The sequence below is a fragment of the Pimephales promelas genome, chromosome 8, assembly GCF_988280905.1.
Source record: "Pimephales promelas chromosome 8, fPimPro1.hap1.1, whole genome shotgun sequence".
Classification (NCBI taxonomy): domain Eukaryota; kingdom Metazoa; phylum Chordata; class Actinopteri; order Cypriniformes; family Leuciscidae; genus Pimephales; species Pimephales promelas.
In genome coordinates, this window is record NC_142776.1 from 19,701,485 (window position 1) to 19,724,180 (window position 22,696).

General features: G+C 39.8%; 1 protein-coding gene across 1 annotated transcript; it reads right to left on the reverse strand.

Annotated features, from left to right (window-relative positions):
* Positions 1 to 132: 132 nt before the first annotated feature.
* On the reverse strand, positions 133 to 18,190 carry lrrc8c (leucine rich repeat containing 8 VRAC subunit C). Its single transcript, XM_039691357.2, has 3 exons — positions 17,971 to 18,190; positions 8,281 to 8,422; positions 133 to 2,563 (listed from the first exon to the last, which is right to left on the reverse strand). Exons 2-3 carry the CDS (start codon positions 8,416 to 8,418, stop codon positions 323 to 325), a joined length of 2,379 nt encoding a protein of 792 aa, XP_039547291.1. The 5' UTR covers positions 8,419 to 8,422; positions 17,971 to 18,190; the 3' UTR covers positions 133 to 322.
* Positions 18,191 to 22,696: the final 4,506 nt, after the last annotated feature.

A 22,696-nucleotide genomic window follows, 5' to 3' on the forward strand; every position in this document is an offset into this window, starting at 1 on the left:
ACTTTATGGGCTGTCAAGAGCCAGTCCCTTAGGCAGTCTATGTAGGACTGATCCAGCTCTCAGATTCAATCAAAAATATCTTTATTTGTGTTCTGAAGATGATCGAAGGTCTTACGGGGTTGGTATAGGATGGGGGTGAGTAATTAATGACTTAATTTTCATTTTTGGGTGAACTAACCCTTTAAGCTCAAGTCCAGCTTTAAACATGAAATGTAGGTACTCACCCATATAGTTCGCAATACATACTACAGGACGTCTACAACACCTGGAGTCTTGTCTCCTAAGGAGTCAGATTACAATATTTGGCATTAAAGCTAAGCAATCACTCTGCTTGCATTTGCTCCTTGATGTCTGAAGGCAGAGTCTCAAACAGCACGTCTTCTACAACAAGTCCAGTCCTCTTCAAGGCGCGACAAGAACCAAGTTCAGCTGGTAAGACCTCAAAGTGATTACCCTTTAACTCCAAGAGAGTCAGTACACTTAGGAAAGAAATCTTTGGTGAAAGGACAGACAACGTGTTTCTGCCAAGCTTCAGTGTCTTGAGTTTCTTACAGAAGAAGAGCTCATCAGGAATATTTTCAATTTTGTTGCAACTAACAGAGAAGTATTGAAGGCTCTGGAGAACGCCTATCTCCGGTGGAATAAAACGGATGTCGTTGTTGGAAAGATCAAGGAAGCGCAGTTTGTTGCAGAGGAACAAGTGTGAAGGTAGGATCTCGATCTTGTTATGGCTTAAGTAGAGGCGCTCCAAGCTCCCGAGTTTTTTGATGTGTTCAGGTATAAAAGTGATGCCGTTGTGCCAAAGCTTCAGACTGGTCAGCTTCCGGAGGTGCTGAAAGCTGAGGATCTCTTCAATGGAGCGTAGATTGTTCTCCTTCAGGTCCAACATCTGCAGATTAGACAGGCTGAAAATGGCATGTGGTATGCGTTCGAGGTCGCAGTGCACCAACTCAAGTTCTATTAGATTCACCATCTTTTTCAGGTTGTTAAGCATGACCAGCTTGGTGCCATCATTGCAAATACAGAGGCGTTGTAGATGGCTGGCCACATCCACGATGGACTGAGGGATCTTGGTGAAGTTGCTCTTGAGTGTCAGGGTCTTCAGTGCTTTGAGCTCTCGTAAAGAGTCCAAGGTTACGTTCTTTGACGCATCAGAACTCAAAGAGCCAATCAGATGGAGCTCTTCCAAATTCCGCAACACATAGAGCCAATGTGGAAGTTCACGGCCATCATCAAACTTCACTCGTAGCACCTTCAAGTTCTCCTTGAGGAATGAGGTTGCTGCACTGTGGATCTTGAGCGAGCACTGGTAAAGCGAAAGCTCCTGGAGATCCTCTAGTTGGGCAATGGCTGCTGGTATGGTAACATTATTAATGATCTCAAGCTTCAAAGACTGCAGCTCTGTCACCTCAAAGATGGTGTCCGGGAGGCCAGACAGCATGAAGAGTTGAAGTTCTAGCCTGTCATTGCTGTTGGTTTGCAGCTTCTGCCGAAGCTTGTCAGCGGTCCACTCGTGGTTAAGGTTGAGCTGTTTCAGCTTGTTTTCGCTCACCTCTGACAGAAACACGGCAAATCTCTTGGAATATAGGGGATCATACTGATCGATCATGTGCAACATGAAAGCAAAGTCGTTCTTTACATCCGGGATGTCATCAATTCCAGTCTCTTGCCTAACATATTCAAAGGAGTACTCCTTGAGAGAAATATAGAACAGCCAGTAAGATGTATAAAGGCATGTGAGTCCATAAACACCAACAAAACACAGATAACAGTAGGAGAGCTTTGAGAACAAGTGGGCCATAGTATGATTGCAACAGAAGTACCGGTAACCCGTCATATCCTGCATGTTCTCAGTGCAGGTAACATTGAACCTAACCTTTGACACCAGAGCACTGTTATAAGCAATAATAAGGATAAACTTGAGCACTTTTACAACAGTCTGACGGACATACATCATATATAATATATCACCCTCCTCCACATGCAGGCGGAATTTTTTGACCTTTTCAAACAAGGCTTTGGCTTGTTCTCCTTCCTTCTTGTCAAGGACACTTGCTGCTGGCTTGTCAACGACAATCTTTTCAGGAATTGATCTTAAAGACGAAGTCCTCTCCAGGTTGCCCTCTCCAATCGGAGTATCAAGGTTTAACCTACTGGCACTGTTCTTCTTGTTGTCCTTCTCTTCAGGATTCTCCCCAGACACTTCTGACAATGCTCTGGTAGTCCATGGAGAGTCGAAACACTTCCCCAGGATGGATATGAAGTGCTCAATTTTAGAGCTGGACCCAGGAAACTTGAACCAGAAATTGCTGCACACCATGAAAATTAGGGTATGTATCAGAACCAGGTAAGGGAAGTACTTGGCATACCAATGCAGTGCCTTTTCGTAACACATTTGGTTTATGTAGTTATACTGCTGAATATCCAAGTTGGTCTTCAGACCTTTCAACTCATGGACAGGCACGATCGCTACACGATTTGTGGAAGGAGGTGGGCACATCAACTCAGTCTGGTTTGGTGAGAATGTCCTTTGAGGCAGGCATATGATTTTGTCTTGCATCACCTAAAAGCATAAAAGAGTGTAGCTATCAGAATCAACACATTGAAATCAAGACATGCTTAGGCTATTGCTGATATTCAATCCAAATGTTTAGCATTTTTGATTATATCACATTTATAAAATCTCACTAAAGAAGAGAACGCAACATTGCCACCACATGCATTACGGACATTATCTTTAGGGATCTCGGCATTTATGTTGCATGGAGCTGCTGAATAAACTTGCGTCAGGGAGTGTTTGCCATTCTGGAGCAATACTACAATACTACCCGCCAGGAGATATGCCGAATCATACAGAGCATTAGCTCATATATAATGAATGCCATCAGACATCAGAATGTATGTGGATACTAGGGGTGTAACAGTACACATTTTTACAGAACATTTTCATAACAGGCCTTTTGGTTTGGTATGCATATGTAGTGAATACATGTACTGAACTTCTCTGTGTGTGGAACTTTATTTCAAACTCGATGTTTGCCCCCTAGGATGGAACAATATCGTTAATATTGATATACTTTGATGTTGCGAACACATCTGAAAAAAAAAAAATTACAAAAGACAAAGAGTGATCTTCTGCCGGATAAGTGTACGATACAAGTTGTCTTAAAATTGAGACATGCTTTATATAAAGCGCTTCAAACTAAGTCATAAACCTAAAACCTAAGTTATTAAACTTATTTGGTCACACCCTCATTTAAACCTAAAAAAAAAAAAAAGTTTAAATTCCCCCTCCCCATATGCTTTTTTTATGGCAAGGCACTTCTATTCCCGGGCTTGTTTAGTCGGTGACAAGTCAATGGTCTGAATAAGAACCATTCAGTGGAACTGACATGTTACTGCCTATTTATAATGGCAGAGCGACAACCGCCATTCACGCACTTGAACACTATTGCGACATCGTTTTTCTGATTTTTTTTCCTGCTGATCTCCCACACCCCCTCCCATATTTAAAGACTTTTTTTGTAAAGACAGACATGGTTTGTCCAGTAAAACATTAATTACTAAAAAGACAGGGTTTGTTTTCCCCCTCTGGACAACTGACATACTGAACTTTGACTTCAAAACCGAGGTACTGAACCATCATTATTGTGTACTATAACACCCCTACTGCATACTCACTTATTATTAATGGGTTTCGTTATTCCAGTGCTTTCTGTGAGGGCAAATCTTAATATTATGTCATACAATAGCATGAACTGTGGGCTTTTTAACTTTGCTACAGCTTGGAGGGGTGTTTAATAGGGGTTCAGGTCAGGTTTTTGTGCAGGCCAGTCAAGTTGCACTGTTTATGGACTATACTTTGGGTAATCCAGAAAAATCTACCTTTGAGAGTTTACACACAGATTAAGAGCCCCTTAACATAAAAGTAGCATTCATCCATGTTGTAAAGTCATTCTAAATATACGGATATGCCCAAATAATTGTCCTTGAATAAAAAAAAATAAAAGATGAAAGCTAATGAACCTCAAAAACATCAGAGAGCAAATAAATAAACCTCCAGTGTGTAAAACGGTAGATGAGGCTCATTTTTATATGTATTGAATTTCCAATCCCTTACCACCTTTAGATTGCCAGGAACAGTGTAACAGTATCTGATGAGGAGAATATCGTTTAAGATAACCAATTTGGTGCTCTGACATTAGTGTTGTGACTCAGACAGGAAATGATTAATCATTGCACTGGCCACTTGAATTCCAGAAAGAGGTGAAATACCTTTGAGTTAGCAAGAAAACGTGCGAATGAACTACTCAATTTTGCATTAAATAATTTTAAAGGACAGACCAAAAAAGTATTTTCACTAGAAGTGAAAAAAGCAGTAAACAAAAAGCATTGTAAAGCACTGTATTCGTTTCAAGATGTGTGCCCTGCCTCCCCTTTTCCTGCTTAACAGTTTAGTTTGTCTGGTAATTGCCATGTGGTTTCTGCCTGCAAAGGTACCGGTAATGAGAAAAATCAGCTAAAAAGCCAGGGAAAGAGAATTGTGAGAGCTCTATACAGCACTATAGTGTAATACAAGCACTATAGGCAGACTGCAGAGTAAAGCCTGCTAATGAAGTATCAGCAGCTCTGAACATGGCTTCTCTGCAGCAAAATGGATGAGGCGCAGCAGACCCAAGTGGCTAATAAAACGTCCATTATGCATTACAGGCCACTCAAAGTGTCCCCAGCCAAACATCGTCACTTAGCAAACCACAGGATTATGCAATGGCATTACTAAAATAATTCATTAGGATCATTTTTACTACCCTCACAGAGATCACAATGAACATCCACAATTTACAAATTGCAATTCATCATACAACTGTGCCATTCTTTGATGCGCACCTCCAGGGACAGTGGGGGATATCCCTGTCTTAACAATGGCTTCCTGTTAATGTTGTTTGTTGAAACTAAAAATAATTCAGGATCATCTAGGCGAATTGCAACTAAAGAGCAAACTTGCTGCTTAAGCTCCACCTAGTAGTTTACGAGGCCGAGTAGCTAACCTACAGGAGTCATTTTGTGTTTATAGAGGGGCCACCATGAGGGGAAGAAGGGGTAATCTTTTCGTGTGGGGTGACTGGAATTTAGCTATTTTCCGTTAGCAAACTCCCACTTTATGCAGTATGCATGCACTGACCAACAGTGGGCTGTTTATGCACAGAGGAAATACATCGATGGTGTGAAGTAATTTATTATTCCATTGCCGTTGATCAAGGAAGACAGTCCACCCGGCTGTCACTCACACTGGCATTTCTTAAATTATGTCAGTGCCATTGGTTTGTCTCGATGCACATCACTAATGTTTTTTTTTTGTTTGTTTTTTTTTCAAAGGCATATTCATAAAAACTACTTAAATGTGCTATTTGAACTAAGGCTTAATCTTGCCTTAAAGGGTTAGTTCGCCCATTTAAGACATGAAGTTGTATGCAATCCTTACAAACACTATAGTGTATACACACTGACCCACTCTGTTGTGACTCCCCTGGTCAGAGTTCTGACCGCTGGAAGTTTTTCAATGAAGTACTCCCGGCTATTTTCCGGGGCCTCAAAACTGTGCGTTTTTACGTGAAAAAATGATTTGCGTTTCAATGCTTGATTAATTTACCACACAAAAAACACGCTGGGCAAAATTAATACCTCAGTTTTAATGCGGCACTATTTTCTATCCATTTCTATCAATCCGCGCTGCCGCAACGTCAACAGTGAGCACGTTACGATCAGCTGTTCCATAGTTTTTACACAATCGATCGACAACTAACGTTAGGTAAAAAGTATTAAATTAACAATAGTGCGAACTTGTAAATTCCCAGGCTGTGACCACAAGGATGTTCGAGGATCAAAGTTCATATTCCATCGTTTTCCTGTTTCCTATGAGACAGCTTTGGCTGGTTGCCATGGGAGCTAAAATATCCCGAATAAAGGATTTTCGTGTGTGTGCTCACTTCAGCAAAGACGATTACATCCCCAACCAAGGAGGAAAAGGGAAAAAAAAATATTTTAAAGAGTTTCGCTGTTTGCTACCAGTACCACGGGTAAGCTAACTTTATGGTCCCATGTCTAAACTATACGGTAAACAAGCTGATGAGACATTTGGTGTCAAGACAGTAATAAAATTATTAATTTATTAATAATTGTATTACTGTCCACTCAGTATAATAATAATGCAGTCAGATAGACTAGGCCTATTATATAGCCAACTAGTCAAGACAACGTTAAATTCTTAAATAAAAAAACTACAAAGCAACATGAGCGATCACACTTACTCAGCCGACATCTGACCGTCAAGTCCAGCTGGTTTGGGTCGCTTTTTCCAATTGAGTTTAGGCATGTAGAAGAACGTCTCCAGGACACCTGCATTTAGCATTGCAGGGAAAATGTCATTGGATGTAGCTAATGCAGACAGTTGGCCTCCTCGTCAATCGATAGGTTAGTTCGGCATCGGTATACTCCGGTTCATAAGGTATCCCTTTGTCGTTGTGCTAAAATTACTTTCATCATCTGATCAGTCTGACATTGTGCTAAAATTCGTTTCATCATCCCAAGTTTCGCAGTCAGACATGTTGTCAGCGAGTCGCGCGCTATCAACAGCTGATCGTAACGTGCTCACTGTTGACGTTGCGGCAGTGCGGATTGATAGAAATGGATAGAAAATAGTGCCGCATTAAAACTGAGGTATGAATTTTGCCCGGCGTGTTTTTTGTGTGGTAAATTAATTAAGCTTTGAAACGCAAATCATTTTTTCACGTAAAAACGCACAGTTTTGTGGCCCCGGAAAATAGCCGGGAGTACTTCATTGAAAAACTTCCAGCGGTCAGAACTCTGACCAGGGGGGTCACAACAGAGTGGGTCAGTGTGTATACACTATAGTGCTGGTAAGGATTGCATACAACTTCATGTCTTAAACGGGCGAACTAACCCTTTAATATAAGTCATGTCTGTGATTCCAGGCCTGTAATGTTTTGGAACTGCTTAAAGAGGAAATGAAGCAGACAGTCAAGTTAACATTAATTAGTCAATACAGTTCCACTCTATTTAAAAACTATATTTAACAAACACAATAAATGTAACCATTTACAATAAAAAAAAAAAAATGTTTTGTTATAACTTTTGTAGCAAGGTCACAGCCATCTTGCAGTACTACATCCAGTGACATTATATCGTAGGTTGGCTCTGTTGCATAAATTAAGATTATAATAGTTTTGATTCTGGTCTTTGATTTTTCTGCTTAGTTTGGGGATATTCAAATTAAATGACCCATCATACCATCGATCAGCTCTACCAATCTTGATTGTCTTTTTTCATGAATAAACAAACACTGTTATGTTGTCTTGATTGATACTGTGAAGCAGCTTTGATACAATCTGTATTGTGAAAAGCGCTATATAGATATATTTGACTTGACTTGACTTTCTGTAATCATTTCTAGTAATAGATAAACTCATAATTTCTGTCACCAAGAAGATTTCTGGGCTGATAAAGAAATAGAAAAAAAACGGTTAGGAAGGAAAAATTGGTTAAAAACTTAATTGCATTGAATGCAAAAGGATAAAAAAAGAATGGTAAGGGAGATGACGGGATTATAGATAACCTTTAGAGACAATCCAAAGTATGGTGTCCTGATTGGTAAACGTGGAATCATAGTAATAAATATTTATTTTGCTGCTGGGTGTTAATTTTGGTTGTGGTTGATTTTCACTTCTGACAGTCTTTTCGGCAACATGCTGTATCCAAGTGTAACTATGGAAATATTGTGGCAGTGGGTGTGTCTGAATGTGTTTCAGGAAATGAATCAACTCCCTTTCAGGCAGTTTATGAATATTATGGACTCTTTTGTCCTTTGAAACACTGTAAAAAAATACATCCAGGACTAATGCAATAGTGGTCCAGTTTCCATCTTTCATGGTCTTTGTCTTTATCTTTCACTATCTGTCCTTCACTTTATCTGTCTCCCTACCATTGTATCTGATGAACTCAGGCAAGACAACCAACCCTGTGACATCACAGCGAGTGAAATAGTACTGCAAGAAAGCGGTGCTCTTGCTACTGTACAAAAGCTAAATTTCTTTTAAATTGTTACATTGATTGTGTTTGATATATCATTTGATTAGTAATGATTAGGAATATTGATAACTTGACCGAATGCTTGATTTCTACTTAAGACTCGATTTTCAGCTGTAAAAAATGAAATGGTTATATTTTGGTATTTGGTTTAAAGAGAATAATAGTAATATTTACCTGCAGAGTGCATCCAAAGACACCTATCATGAGCATGACCACAGAAAGGTAGTCTGTGAACACATCCCACCATGGCTTCAGAACCCGGAAAGCCGGCTGCTGTTCTGTGAACTGCCGGAATTCGGTCACTGGAATCATTCTCCTGTAAAGGCACAATGGAGAATTATGAATAATGATGAGCTATGGATATTTTGAATAACATATTATACTGTAGGGTTTACAGTAAGATTTTTGCTTAATGACTTCAATGACCAGCCGAACTTGATCAAATTACAGCACAATACATCCTTACTAAAGGGCTGATATGCTAAACTAGAGTTGTCACAATACCAAAATATCAATGGTTCTCGTAAAAATGGCTGTATATAGCAAAAACTATTATAATTATTTAATTATTAAACTATTTGAAAATAAAAATTAAATGATATATAATTATTATTGAAAATAATAGAACATGATGGAAAAGACATGGGTTAATGCCATTATGCATTGACTAATAAAACGTATTGCACTGGAATAAAAGTCACTGTAAATAATCACACCACAATCCAACCATCACTAGTATGTAAGGCTTTAACCATGTCTTGAACATGGGTGGGATAATGGAGTGCAGAGCAGCTTCATGAACATCAAATTGAGGGGGACAATTTAGCCATTTCTAATTGGGGTTGCTCTACACTCTCGCTCACTTTGCCAAGATGGGCTACTAACATCTGTCCCCCCAACAACGAGCAAGACATCACTGATAATCTGTTTATGTATTTAGTTCTCTTTTGTTAATGTTTTTAAATGGTTTGTTCCTAATGCAATTTCTAATGTTCTGAGCTTTTCCGGTTGTTTTTCCATACTTCTATGTACAAGGTTACAAACCTAGACTATTCTGCCTATTAGTGTTGTCACGGTACCAAAATTTCAGTATTCGGTACCGATACCAGTTAAAATTCACGGTTCTCGGTACCAATTTCGGTACCAAAGCTTAGTTTAAATTTACATATATTTAAGTGTTTATCACGGTTACAAGTATGGAAACTGTACATTTGTATTATAAACACTTTAGAAAAAGATTAGATAAAATGACCTAAAATAAACAATAGTATAGGCCTACACTAACACATTTTTAAAGTTGTTTGTAAAGTTTTAATCCATTATTTATTTAATGCACAATGAATTAAGTGAACAAACATGAACAATCAGGTGTTTGTAATAAATAACATTTTCAAACATTAATTAATGTTGTAAAAATATATTGTTCACTCAATGTGTTGATAACTAAGTAATGTTTATGAATGGTATCTTTGTAGCATTACCATACAACATGTTTTATTTGACTTGACTGTCCTTTTATTAATCTAAAACTGCATTCATATTTAATTTTAAAAAGGCTTTTTAAACCTGCTGAGTTATAAAGGCAAGAATACGCCTAGAACTGGCATTGACATTAAATGACAATACTAATACCATAGTACTCTGGTGTCGGGTAGATACTACTGTGCTCATGTAGGCTACTCGTAAAACTACCCCGAAAGCACTTTAGAGGCCGTTCACATGTCGCGCGTGTTTTTTAATTATATTTTTGCGCGTGCTTATTCTTTCCAAAGCGCTTGCTCTCACGCGGCGTCTGTCGTTGCTATGCAACGCCAACGAGTTTTTATTAGGAGCGCGCTTGCCTCGCGCCTATATTTGAAATTGCGAATTTGCATGTAATCGGCCTCTTATGGCAACGTGACATTAGCCTAATCCAAAATATTTCCATATGTGGCTCTTTCCTCCTTTCGTTTCAACAAGTGGATTCAGAGAGAGAGAGCCATATCAGCGTTATAAAGAGGACGCAACTGTGCACGTTTCAGACATCGCGTCTAGAACAGAACTGGATTAACCTGGTACTCGGTACCTAGAAAAGCTGGTACCGTAACATTTTTTTTTTTTAGTACCGACTTGGTACCGAAGTACCGAGTTTTTTGACAACACTACTGCCTATCATTTTTTTTTTAACGGCCAGTTGATTTGAATTGTTTTCTGATGTTCTGGTTCCTTTTCCAAGCTTTTACATTATTCCCCTGTACCAACTTCTATATACAAAAAAGTTACCTTTACAAACCTTAACCAGTGTGCCTATTAATGTTTTTTTTTTTATGTTTTCTTATACTTGTTCTGGTTCCGGTATATTAAATTATAAAGTTATGAAGGAAATCATCCATGTGTAATACAATTGTACTTTATTGTTTAGATAGATACACATCCAGTAGCTTATACATACACACACATACATGTAAAACAATCAAATCACTCACAGGTATGTAAAAGGAAAGGCATGAGAAGTGATTTTAAGGTCTGACAGGGACTGATCCTGTTACACACATATTTGTATAGATTCATAAAGAATAAAAATAATGATGGTTATGGATTTGTATGGATTCTAATAGTACACAGTCAACAACTCCATATTACAGCTTCCTACAAGCTTGCAGAAACTGAGGTAAATTGGCGTCCATTCTTACGTTCAATGTCGTGGATAAAACCTCCGATACTGTATCCCTTAATTAACACAGCCCGGGGGATGTTTCAGTCACTGGCACTTTGCTTCACATTTTGCATCGTTAATTCGGGCGGACAGGAAAGATTGGTGGTCCACACTGCGAGTTTTCATTGCTGGTGCTGCTGCGTCGCATGCATCCTTCCGGGTGAGTGTACCCCTCAGCCGGCGTTCCGTTTTCAAAATGGCTGCCAATGGCTCGTTTCCACTGAGTGGTACGGTACGGTACAGTTCGGTTCGGTACGCAATTATTTGCGTTTCCACTGTCAAAACTTGTGAATGGTACCAAAAAGCCGAACCGTACCGTACCACTTTTTAGGTACCCTTCCGTTGGGGTACCTAGAGGCGCTTTTCCACTGCATAGTACGGTACGGTACGGTTCGGTACGGCTCACTTGTGGTGCTTTTCCACTGCATGGTACGGTACGGTTCGCTTCAGGACGCTTTAAATGGTACCTGGTCTGTTGAGGTTCCAAGCGTACCGTACCGGTACTAAAATGTGACGTGAAACACTGCAGATCACTGATTGGTCAGACAGAATCGTCACTACCAGCGTCACTACTAGCGTCATTGGATTTGCGACACGAGACACTTTTTTAACAGTATTTTTGTTTTGCTGCCATCAGCCTCATTTTAAACACATTGTTCCGTCTAGCAGTTAAAAACAACCACATACCAAAAATCAGGAACACCATCCCCTCGATAGTCTCCATTGTTCCTGTGTTGTGGGTTTGAAAATGTGGCGCTTTTAAGATGATGTCATGGCAGTAGAGGCGCGCGCAAATAACGATCAGTCCCACACACTTTGAAGGGGTACTACTGCAGTGGAAACGCAAAGCGAACCGAACTGTTCCGCGCCGAGTCGAAGCGTACTGAGCCGAACCATACCGTACTATGCAGTGGAAAAGCGCCATAGCACAGTGAAAGGGTACTAAAAGGTGGAGCTAGACTCACTGCAGAACGCTGATTGGTGGACAGAGTATCTTCACTCGCGCGTGCTACAAGGGCATTAGCATACAGTTGAAATATAATCCTACTGTTATTTTGTCACGAAATGTAGTTGTAAGAATTTTTCAGGCGAGAAAGTAGTTTTTTAAAGCTCAAATCTGTGGTTTATTTATAGATTTATGATCATTTGACTGAGATCCATTCCAAGCGATCACCGGACGCTCGCGCTCGTGTCCCCTGGAACAGCCTTTCCTCGGCTAGTCGTTCTGATGTTTGCCGCTGATTCGGACGTCTCTGTAGTGGTTAAACATGAGATATAGTTCGTCTTGTATAAACCTAACAGGCGATCTTTGGTCTCGTGAATCTATAATTCGTTCCCTGGCCAATAGTTTTGGCAGAAGGCTACGTGAAGTTTCATATCTTTCGGCGCTGAATTTGTAGCCTATTTGACTGACTGAATTGTTTCTTTATGTTATTAAAGCTTTACTGTATATATTTTTGTACCTTTTACTTATACTTTTATAATGGCTATTATTGATAAAACTGAAATTCAACAAAAAGAGATAGTTTTGTAATTTTTTTTTTATTTTATTACAAGATCATCTGTTGTTTATTGCAACATTTGTACCAATGCGATATGCAATACATTGCATTACACATTGCCTGGAATATGTTTAATATTTTTAAATTTAAACGAAAAGAGGCCGGGTTGTTTTATATTTAGTTATAAATATAACGTTACATACATGCAGTGAATATAATCAATAGGCTATGCGTTGCCTGAACCACATTTATGTGCTTTAGAATGTTTAAAATGTATTGAAATGAAATCGAAAAGAAGCAGAGTGGTGTTTTATAACATATTTCGTTTTATTGTTGCCTAAAATGAACATACAGAGATAACCGGAGTTGCAGAGCGAGCAGAGTGCCGCGTTCAAGAACGCGCTGTTCCATTAACAGAATTACTGGACTCGCGTCCTCGGGATCATTCTCCTGAGTCGGACTTTGCGTTGGCTTCTTGGAAACGCCTAATGCCAGCGCTTGTTTCTAGTGACAAACATGCCGAGAAGCAAGAACAAGATCTGCTGTCTGTCATCCATTCTTGTTTACTATGTCACTTTCTTCGCGCGAAAATTACGTCGATCGCTTCTTTCCAGCATACCACGCCTATCAAGTAAAGGCCAATTTATACTTCTGCGTAGGGTGCGCGCAGTAGGTACGGCGTACCATACGCACAGACGCGTCCCATACCGCGTACCCTTCCGCGTTGCCTGAAGGCCAATTTATACTTCTGCGTCGAGGGTACGCCGTAATGTGCGGCGTTGGCTACGCACGTAGGCGACGCCGTTATGAGCATTTATACTTCTGCGTTCAGGTCTTGGTTGCTCTGCAGTACTGCTCCGAAACGCTAGTTGGCGGCGGAGAGTTTTAATGTTCCACTGTGTTTAGATTCCTCGCGGCTAGGTTACTACAAGCAATAGCGATTGAAAGAGAGTGGATCATGTTGGAGTTGGAGCTTATTGAGGTGGAAAAACAGTTCACTTTAGTGAAATTACTAAAACTGAAAGGCAGAAATGAGAGAAGACGTCGGAGGAGATGGTACGTGTGGAAATGCGTGAGAAGGTACGTGCGGAAATGCGTAGGAGGAAATGCGATGCTACCAAGCCGACCAATCATCGATCTTGCGGTCCGCGTCGTCGCGACGTGTAGTTACATTTTTGAAGAGGTGCGCGTCAGGCAACGCGGAAGGGTACGCGGTATGGGACGCGTCTGTGCGTATGCTACGCCGTACCTACTGCGCGCACCCTACGCAGAAGTATAAATTGGCCTTGACGCGCACCTCTTCAAAAATGTAACTACACGTCGCGACGACGCGGACCGCAAGATCGGTGATTGGTCGTCTTGGTAGCATCGTATTTCCTCATACGCATTTCCGCACGTACCTTCTCACGCATTTACACACGTACTATCTTCTCCGACGTCTTCTCTCATTTCTGCCTTTCAGTTTTAGTAATTTCACTAAAATGAACTGTTTTTCCACCCCAATAAGCTCCAACTCCAACATGATCCACTCTCTTTCAGTCGCTATTGCTTGTAGTAACCTAGCCGCGAGGAATATAAACACAGTGGAACATTAAAACCCTCCGCCGCCTCCTAGCGTTTCGGAGCAGTACTGCAGAGCAACCAATACCTGAACGCAGAAGTATAAATGCTCACAACGGCGTCGCCTACGTGCGAAGCCAACGCCGTATACTACGGCGTACCCTCGACGCAGAAGTATAAATTGGCCTTAAGGGTACTGTTGGCGGTGGAAACGCAAGCCTGATCATGGTGTACCCGACCTGTACCGTACTGTACCGTATCGTACCCCTCAGTGGAAACGAGCCACAAGTGAATAAGGCGAATGACATTTCGGATGCTAAGGAAATACTTACTCGTATGACGGACCATAGCCATACAATTATGACTTTGCTATGCTGCCAAGAGAGCGAGGACAGGCTAGGGTTAATGTTAGACAGAATGATCCGAGACAAATTGAGTTGTGGTGTGAGAAGAGAATTAGTGGAGAACAGGACAGGTGCTTGGTGAGAGAGTGCAGTACTGTACAGATTATTAACATCATATATCAGGCCAGCAGACATGAGTATGTTTAGGGTATATAGGCCTACTATTAAATGTATATAAACTATACTTGAGCATATTTCTTGTACTAAAAACAAACTCAAAGTACATTTAAGTACCTATTTTTCACCTGGGTTATAACATAAACAGAACATTTCAATATTTAAACAATCTGAGTAATTTTGTTTTTAATTACAAGTTGCCTCCATTTAGGGCATGACTAAGTTACCTATCACATGCCATTGGTACAGTATAAGACAATCAATATTCTTGCTTCAGCATCCCATTTTAAACTCCATCATATCGTCGGGATGATAATCCTCCGATCTGAAGTGATCGCTACACACGTTTTTTGGGGGGTTTTTTTTGCATTTTTCGAAGCCGTTGCGAAGCCGAGACGAGAAATCCCATCTCTTCACCTGCACAAACTGCATCAGGCACAGAAGAGTACCATCCTTTTTCTTGTTAGGAAACCTGTGGACTCGATGTCCGGACAGGCCAAGGTTTTTGCAACCTCCACAAACACAATTTACATGACGATGATAAATTGAAATACAAAAGCTATACCGAAAACACACTGATTGTTGACCGCCCTTACTGAATACCAGCCTATTCTGCACTGAGCTGAGGCTCCCTATCGTGATGTAAAATGTTGAAAAAAAGCAGTTTTTACGAGCAATCAAAGAAACTCAACTTTATCTACTAATTTATCTACTAAGGGCATAGTGCCCTTATGTCGTTGCAAAATATTTTAAATCCTGCATTAACTTCTCGATATGATATTTTCATACAAGGTTATGTTAATTTTTCTTTAAGTATTGAAGACGTGACATAAAATGCCCGTACTGACTCCAAATGAAGGCAGTCCAGCAGGCTTCATCTACTCTCTTTTGATGCACTTTTTCCATCACGCCGTACACAATGCATATTCCACTGATCTAATTAATTATTGAGATTAGTGCTGCATTGGCTTCACTTTGCAGCAGTCAGCCAGTAAGAAAAAAATGGTTTACATTGATGTAGAAAAGATGGAGAGCAATGACAACACAGTAGTGAAACATAAAATGCAACAAGGAAGGGGAGTAGTACTAGAACGTGTCATCATTTAAAATTCCCCTTGTAGTCAATCATTTTGTCCCTTAAAGCTCACCAATCACCAAAATCACATATTTAAACGTTTTTTTCCTTGATTTTTTTTTTTGTCATGCCATAAAATAGCTTAAATGTAACTCTACACCCTTGCTTCACTTAGTATATTTGGTTCTATGAATATGCAAATTAGCCCAGCCTCCAGTCACAACAGAGCCACTCGCTGATAATCACACATAGTTTGTGACGTCATAAACATGATTTCAATAAGCATTTTTAAAATTGTCTTTGGTCCACTGCAGTTAAGGTGAAAATACTCAGCAATGGTGTTGACTTTAAAAAGCTTGATTTTCACAGAAGGGAGACTTTAAACACCTACAATGCACCTTTCACAAAATGCAGACAAGTACCCAGTTATAGTCCTGCACTTGATATAACACACCAGAAAACACACTAAATTATGCTTTCTGATCGGTTGTCAGATAACTAAAACAACCCTCATATAATTTACATGCAAGACCAAAACAAAAAACACTTCACAGTCTGTAAAAGGTCCCAGAGTCAAAATGTGATCGCACCAAAATAAAATGAACACTAAAACTACACTATTGTGTATAGGGGTGGGACAAAATATCAGTGCCAAATATTGATATTTTAATTAATAAAATAAAGTGCTCTAAGTAGATTTCTCTACTCCCAGCATAGCTACATCAAATGTTCTTTGCTAAACTTTAATCCTTAAACAAACGTATTGATATTCAAATTTTAAAAGCTAAAACACAATTTGACTGATTTATGAGTCTGTTTAAATAGTGTCTTCACAAGCCAGTTGTCAGGGAAATTCACACACACACACACACACACACACACACACACACACACACATCCTTTACAAGTATAGCAAGTACAAGTACAACAACTCTAGTAGCTTAATCATCACAAACCTGTCAGCAAATGAATTAAAAAAAACCTAACCTCAGCTGACAATAAATCCTTAAGTTGTGTACCTGCTGAAAATGTTAAGTCATTCAATGGTGCTTACATCAGAGTAAACACAATCAGTCTTCTACAGGTTAAACACAAGTATCCACATACTGTTTGTACTTTTATAAATATTTCTCAAGAAAAAAAGACAACATAAAAGCTTGCATACCCGTATTTAGATGCAATCTGCTTGCACTGTGCACAGAATGAGTAACCGTAACCATTATTTTAAAAAAAGAAACCCAGGGCTAATAAGATCTTCACTGTATGCATTATGCAACAAGCTTCAACAGGCAGCCTTCTTTAGGCAGGGCAAAATATTTAGACATTAGTGAACAGCTGCAGGAGTTCAAGTATCTGGAACTCCTGATTACAGCTGATTTGTTACAAGATGTTTTACACACACAGGTTTTGACACACACAAATAAGCAAATAATGGTCAATAATATTAATTAAATGTTAAAGGATAAAATGCCATGACTTAAATGCTAAACTACATACAATGTTCAAACACTACAAGACAGACAGTAATAAAATGTTGACAGACCGAATGGAAAAAAACAACTTATACAAAAACCTGGTATACAATAAAGCAGTGCAGAAATTGATGGGAGTATAGGCTATGCATGTTCATGCAGACCTGCTTATTTAATCTAATAGCTTTAAGTATCCTACTAAACTCGGATCTGTCCAATCTCCTGAAGCAGCTCTTCCTGCCAGGAAATGGGGAGATTCTCAAATATAGTAGGCTAGTGGGGGGGAAAAAAACAGTAGGCCTACTGAATCACATCCAGTCAGCAGCAGCAGGACGACGAAGAAGAGCTCACTTTCAGATAGAGATAGCTCACGGATGAAAGATGTTTTGTAACGATAGCTGGAGCTGATTTCCTCTACTGCTAATTACGGAAACCGAAATAAACAACATTAATTTAGCTACTCTCACGGGACAAAACAAAAAAAAAGTGCACGTTCATTCTTGCGATATTAATTTAATTTAAAATCCACACATTTGATTTAAATCTCAAGAGACATGAAGTTATTTGGAATATTTTAAATGGAGGCCTGTATAATGAATGATCATGGGTAGGCTAATATAACAACCCTATAACAGCCTAATAGAACAATCCGAATGTAAAATAAATAACTAAACAAAGAATCATTCATGAACTTCAGTGACGCAAAAATCAAATTGATATTCTAAGAATCTATACTTTCCTCACAGTCCTCAATTTTCTTTCGTCTCACCTGTCTGTTTTAACGTTAGGTAACGTTACCGTTACTAGTTTCAACAAATTCGCTCTAACACGTCTTTGGAACAATAAGTTAATTGTAGCACGTTTCCTCACTGAGGTGGTTTGAAAAGTTAAACGCTGTCCCGAGCGCGTTTCACTGCTTCAACGACTATCACACAATTACGTCACGAAAATAAAATAATTCAGCATTAAACATTTGCAATCTTAATTTTGGTCGCAAAACACTGATAACGTGAAACAAACGGTCAACGTTTTCTCTCACCTTTAAATGGGTTGAAGGTGTCTGGAGTTGAAGATTCTAGCGGGGACTACAGCATGTCCTTGTGGCTGCGGTTCTCAGTCTCTTCTGCCCTCCTCTGGGCGGGACTTCAGTACATAGGGGAAAATGAGAGACACAATAGCGTTCCCAGAACCGCCTTTCTCACTTTCCGTTTAGATTTCGCGTGTGTTATGTCGCGCTACATCTGTCCATGACTTATAAGCAGCACCTCATTGTTACAGGAATTCTCAAGGACATATCCTCGGCTCCACATCCCCAGTTCCTCACCATGTTAACTAACTAAATAAAGACATTTCCTATGCGTCACGCTAAAGTTAATTATGGTTTGTTTGTGTTTATGGTTCTTGTTTAACCAAAAAGCTGTGAGAACGGGCTGGAGAGATTATACGCTATGGCAAGGCGGTAGGCTAAAGTAAAACACTGTAATTTGGACAGGGTTTCTGACTACATTGAATGACCCTGTGCAATTATAGAGTGGAACTGCTGAACAACAAATAGACATTGTAAAATAGAGTAAAGGAACTTTATGCATAAGTGTGCATTTTTAGTGGCCTATATATCAGAAATTGAAACTAACCGCAATGATCATGCAAGTTATAAACTATTCAGACTCCTCCACACCAGGCAGAACAGACATTAACTTTGTCAACCCACTGTCTCCATAGCCGCTTTACTAGATCATATGTTTACAGCATGTCTGATTGGCTGCACCATCTGCCTCAGGCTTGCTTGCACGCTCCCTCTTTGTTCTACGGAAACCCTCTTTGACATTGGGCAGCAGCAGAGACTTTAAAAGGTCTTCCTCAACTAAAAGCCTATTCGCTGTAAGGCTGACATTTTATGAGCTATGTTAGTTAAAAGACTGGTATCTTAGAATAGAGATGGGTTAAAGAACTTACTGTGGTGGAATATACAGAATGTGGAGTGTGGACTAAATATGACTAAACTTTATTTTCAAAGGCATATGCTCAGACAACGTTTCAAAGAAGAGTTCTGTCAAGGGCAGAATTCACGACCCACCAAATGGTTGTTTCAAAGTGATCTATTCCTTGCAAGTGGGAAATTCCAAATATAGTCTTGTAATGTTGCTTTACTCCTACATATAGCCTAGAAGTCCAGTCTAGAGAACATTGCTGTGGGCTGTCTTTAACCAGCTACTAAATCATAAAGGAAAAAGTCAGAGAGAATATAATTTTATTAATTTTTATTTTCTTTGGTAATTGAGGGCCATTGTAAAAGGTATAATGTGTATGCTCTGGTTTGGTTTTGTGTTCCTGTTTGTCTGCATTTCTTATTAGGTTCCTTAGTTAAGTTCTCTTGTTACTGTTCAGGTCTCTGTTCTCATTAATGAATGGATTGATTGAATGGATTTGGAGTTTAAAGCCTGCTATTTGAATTGTCTTTGTGAGTGCTACTTGCATGTGACAAAAGGTTTATGCTATACATTTTAAAGCGATAGTTCACCTCTACTAAAACAATCTTTATCACTCCATCATTTCAAATTCCTTTCTCTCTTCTGTGGAACATGAACGATATTTTGAAAAATGTATCAATGTTTTGTATCCGTAAGTCAGTGGTAGCCAATATTCATCTTCCTCCCTCCCTCCCTCCCTCTCCAGGGTTACACACACACACAAACACACACACACACACACACACACACACACATATAATATATGGCCTACTGTGTGTATATATATATCAATTTAAACAGTTAAAATATACTTTTAATGCACTCAGTGAACAGATTTTATCAGTGCGTGTTAAAACTAACCTTATTAATTAGTTTACATTATTAAACAATTTCTTTTATTGTGACATTGCCTTATATAATGTTTGATAACATTGTAGCTCAGACGATGAAGCATAATGCAAGCGATTATAAGGTCTATTCAAATTTGACGCTAAAACAAAACTGTGAAGGGGAATATATTTGTAGTTGCCACTGACAATATGTTTCCATAAATGTAGAGCTCTCAGAAGTTCTGCAGGCTAAAGATTCTATTAATAGGATCTTGTCCAATTCTGTGAACAAACTTGAAGTCCAGGCCAAGGCCATTGGTCTGCAGGTGCAAGTCTATCAGTATTTCTTATGCAAGTTTCTGTGGTAGAATGGGACCTATTATTTTAAATCTTCTAGTTCCCTTATAGTTCAAAAACAGCATTTCTGAACAAAAGGTTGATGTCTTCTTCACCCTTAGAATTTCACTAGCTTCTGAATGAACTTTGCCAGAGGCTGAAACGCAGCGGTTTCAGCTGCTTTTTTGATTGATCCCAAACAGAAACTATGAGAGTCTCTCAAGAACAATGGATACTGATCCAGTGAATGAAATGAAAGCAAAGTCATTCTTGACATCAGCACCACTATAGCACTATAGCTATACCCTCATCCCACATTAGGTCAAAGGATACTGGCTATGAGAGTTTTTGATCATCCACAAGAAACTATAAATGCTAGTTTGGCCTCTGCATCTACTGTCCAAAACACCCTGCAGCATTTATTTTGTGTCCTCCTTATGAACAACCAGGTCCCCTTTGACAATGATCTTCCATGATGAGCCACGGCACTTACAATGGATATATTTGTCCAGAGGTGGTTTAGAGTTGTGCTTCGGTAAGCGAGCCAAAAAATAAAAAATAAAAATAAAAAGAAATAAACAAAAACAGTTTGGTTCATGACTACATTGCTGACAAAATCCTACTGCTCTATGTCAAGCTTATTAACCCATATATGGTTGGTCGGTGTAAGTGACATAGGCCAAATATGTTTAAGGACATGCCTCTTCCCCAAGGCTGTTTTGTAAACAAGTGTATGATCTTGTAGATTGTCATATGAAGTGTTCCTCTAAGCACGTGAGCATGTGAGTTAATGACAGAATACGTCTCATCAGGGCTAAACAACAAGGTAGACTGACAGACTGACAAATGTCTTCAGCTTCCCTGTTCTGGTCATTTCAAACCAATCAACAAATTGCTTTCAGATGGTTGGACTGCTGTCGAAAGATTTCAGATATCTTTAGGGTTCACCCATTTATGTCAAATGAAAGTCAACATGTTAAAATGTGTTCCCCAAAAGGCACACACTCTTGAGATCATCTATTATTTAATGTAAAGGTTTTATGGACCCCTGTGGGTCTGTGAAGGTACTGCATAGGGAGAAGGTACGGCATAAAGGACTAAATTATGTAATAATGCTAGTTTTTTATTTATTTATTTTCTACATTTAGGAGTTGGGTCTACTGAGGGCCTTTCAACTGAGGAAGCGTCAAGCGACTGCAAAAAGTGCAAGCATAACACAAGCTTACGCAGTGTTCCCCGTTTATCTCCAAGGTTACATTGCTAACTGAAACGTTCCCTTTCGATAACGGTTCACTCACATTGCGTCAATAGCTGATGCTATGGAGAATGCAATCCAACAGCACTGTGTCATAAGTGCACGACTGTCCAAGCCAAAGGCAGAGAATAGGCCCTGCGAGTCTGCCTCAGCTCTCAGGGATGGCTCCGACAGTGGTACTCCGGGAGCTCTGACTGACCTTAGACTCTGCCTTGGGGTGGGGCTGGGCAGGTGTGGGGGGGCACGCCACAAAAACCTCTGGAAAAAAATGGGCGGGGGGCTCGGGGCTCACTGGCAGCTTATCGACTGCCTTTGAGAGGACTCTGGTGAGCTCGGAGTCCAGCCAGGGCTGAGAATCATCAGCACTACAATCCTCAGTGAGGTTCAATCACTTCTCTGCATCTGAAGCAACCAGGGACATGGCATCATCTTTCTCAGACCCTCGAAACGAGACCAATCCACCCACACCGGAAGAGGTCTTCGCAGGTAAACAGCACAAGGGAATCCTCTTGCTTTGGGGAGAATGAGACATGCGGGATGTGGGCCGGCGTGAGCTCTCTAAGTCCCGTTTGCCAGGCCCCTCGGCTCTGACTTTCTTCCTCCTTGGCTTGTGAGAGGAGAGGGTAGAGAAAGGATGAGCATAAGATTACTTCTGTTACAGAAAGTGATCCATGAGTGCAGCGAGGTGAGACATTAGTGGTGCAACAATTTGCAACAAACATCAATTGAAATGCTCTTTTATCGTTAGTAAACTTGCTCAATCACTCGCCGGGTGGCCACATGGGGGTGGTGCCTCAAAGCCGAGTTAATGATATCGCTGCTGGGCTCTTCAAAACGCAAACAGGTAGGCTTCTTTTCTTCGCGAGATCAGTGAGGTGATGGTCTTCACACTTGAGTCAAGATTCTGGTGAAATGGCACTTATGTAGTTTGGCTAATGTAGGCAAATGTACCATCCCATTTGTTGGCTGCGCTGAGACGCCATTGGTCTGTGCAGTTGCACATGATTCATGATTCAACATGATTCAGTCAGGCTTTAGTATTGTCAGAGACAGAGATTTCCCATAGCGTCAGCTGTCAATGAAATGTGAGTGAACCGCTATCGAAAGGGAACCCTGATTTAATGTAAGACATTATCTAAGTTACATATCTAAACAAAGTTGGCGATTTAACCGGAAAATAATTCTAAGCTAAAAAAAAAATTATTGTATGAATTTAAATAACACCAAAAGTTGAAATATGATAGTTAAAAAAAAATATTAGCAGAGAAATTAGAGCTAGACAACTAGAGTTAACATAGTTTCATGCAGTTTAATAGAGAATCTCCAGTGCATGCTATTTAGCAGTCTCAGGAAGTTTATTTCAAAATTAGAAAT

Coding starts and splice junctions, on each gene's coding strand:
- lrrc8c (XM_039691357.2), bottom strand. CDS start 8,418: ATGATTCCAGTGACCGAATTCCGGCAGTTCACAGAACAGCAGCCGGCT. Junction 2,564..8,280: donor TCTTTGGATGCACTCTGCAG/GTAAATATTACT, acceptor TTATGCTTTTAG/GTGATGCAAGACAAAATCAT.